Source organism: Apium graveolens, chromosome 3 (assembly GCF_009905375.1).
Source record: "Apium graveolens cultivar Ventura chromosome 3, ASM990537v1, whole genome shotgun sequence".
In the NCBI taxonomy this organism is placed as follows: Eukaryota; Viridiplantae; Streptophyta; class Magnoliopsida; order Apiales; family Apiaceae; genus Apium; species Apium graveolens.
The window spans coordinates 41,092,817-41,094,409 of record NC_133649.1 but is presented as its reverse complement, the minus strand read 5'-3'; the positions used below and the strand labels follow the sequence as shown (position 1 = coordinate 41,094,409).

The 1,593-nt window shown below is 45.1% G+C and overlaps 1 protein-coding gene across 1 annotated transcript; it reads right to left on the bottom strand.

The window, feature by feature from the left end:
* Positions 1-515: 515 nt before the first annotated feature.
* LOC141714158 (uncharacterized) lies at positions 516-1,085 on the bottom strand. Its single transcript, XM_074517692.1, has one exon. The coding sequence runs from the start codon at positions 1,083-1,085 to the stop codon at positions 516-518; it is 570 nt and encodes a 189-aa protein (XP_074373793.1).
* Between the last annotated feature and the right edge of the window lie 508 nt (positions 1,086-1,593).

Here is a 1,593-nt window from a genome sequence, read left to right as displayed (position 1 = left end):
AAAGTAATCAACTGCGACCACTACATACTTGAAATCCTCTTTAGCCTTGGGCAATTCTCCAATCACATCTATTCCCCACATGGAAAATGGCCAGGGGCTCACCATAGGTGTTAAGAGCGTCGCCGACATAGAAGAATATATACAAAGCGCTGGCAGCGATCGCATGCTCTGACAAAATTTGTAGCATCTTTTTTCATCATAGGCCAATAGTATCCTTGGCGTAAAACTTTCATTGCCAACGAGTTACCCCCCGAGTGATTACCACAAATTCCTTCATGCACCTCCTTTAGGATATAATTTCTTCTTCTTCATCGACACATCTAAGCATCGGTTGATTGAAGCCCCTCCTATATAGAACTTCATCGTACACCACATACCTTGCAGCCTAATAACGAAGTCGACGAGCCTTGAACTTATCCTCGGGGAGTGTTCCCTTGTAAATATAGGAAAGAATGGGCGTCATCCATATTTCCTTGGGAGCCTCATCTATTTGCATCGCCTCCACCTCCGGGATACTAGGAATTTCCTGGATTTCTAAGGGTATAGAATCCCAACAACACAGCCTCCTGCTGGGATCCCATTTTTGCCAGGGCATCCGTGTTGCTGTTCTTTTCCCGCGGTACACATGCCAGCCTAACCTCTTTGAACCTTCCAATCAGGCGCTGCGTGCACCTTGAGTATAGCTCCGTTCGCAGTCCTCGAGCTTGAAACCCCCCATTCACCTTATTCACCACCAATTTTGAGTCACTCTTTGCAATTAGGTTCCGCACTCCCATTTCCAAAGCGATCTTTAGACCGTTGATCAATGCCTCATATTCTGCATCATTATTCATTGCATAAAATTTGAAGTGAATTGCACTCATCAGATGATGGCCTTCCGGAGACACGAGTACTATGCCCGCACCTGCTCCTCCATTATTAACTGCCCCATCTACATGAAAGATCCACCAGGGATGTGGGAACTCTTCTAAAGATTCCTCATTATGAGGGGGCTGGAGCACTACCAAAGCCTTATCATCAACAACAGAATAAAATTCCAACAAGAAATCGGCTAAGGCTTGTCCTTTAATTATTGTACGGGGCATGTATTCCAAGTCAAACTGTCCCAACTCTACAGCCTATTTCAATATTCTCCCCGATGATTCTGGTTTGTGAAGGACTTGCCGTAGGGGATATGCTGTACGAACTTCAATTCTATGGGCCTGGAAGTATGGCCGTAACTTCTTGGACGCAAGGATCAAGGCAGAAACCAGCTTCTCCATGCTTATGTTGCGAGTCTCAGCGTCGTGCAATCATTTGCTCATATAATACACTGGTGACTATTGCCCATCCTCCTCTCTTACAAGCACAGCGCTGATTGAATACTCAGACACTGCAAGGTACAATATTAGAGATTCTCCATCTAATGGTTTTGACAATATGGGAGGGTTTCCCAGTTGTTCCTTGATCCTCCTAAAAGCCTCTTCACATCCTGGTGTCCATATGAAGTCTTTCCCTGCCAGCTTAATTGCCTTAAAGAATTCCTTGCATCTATCGGACGATTTGGAAACAAATCGATTCAACGCGGCGATCCTCCCAGTTAAACTTTGCACT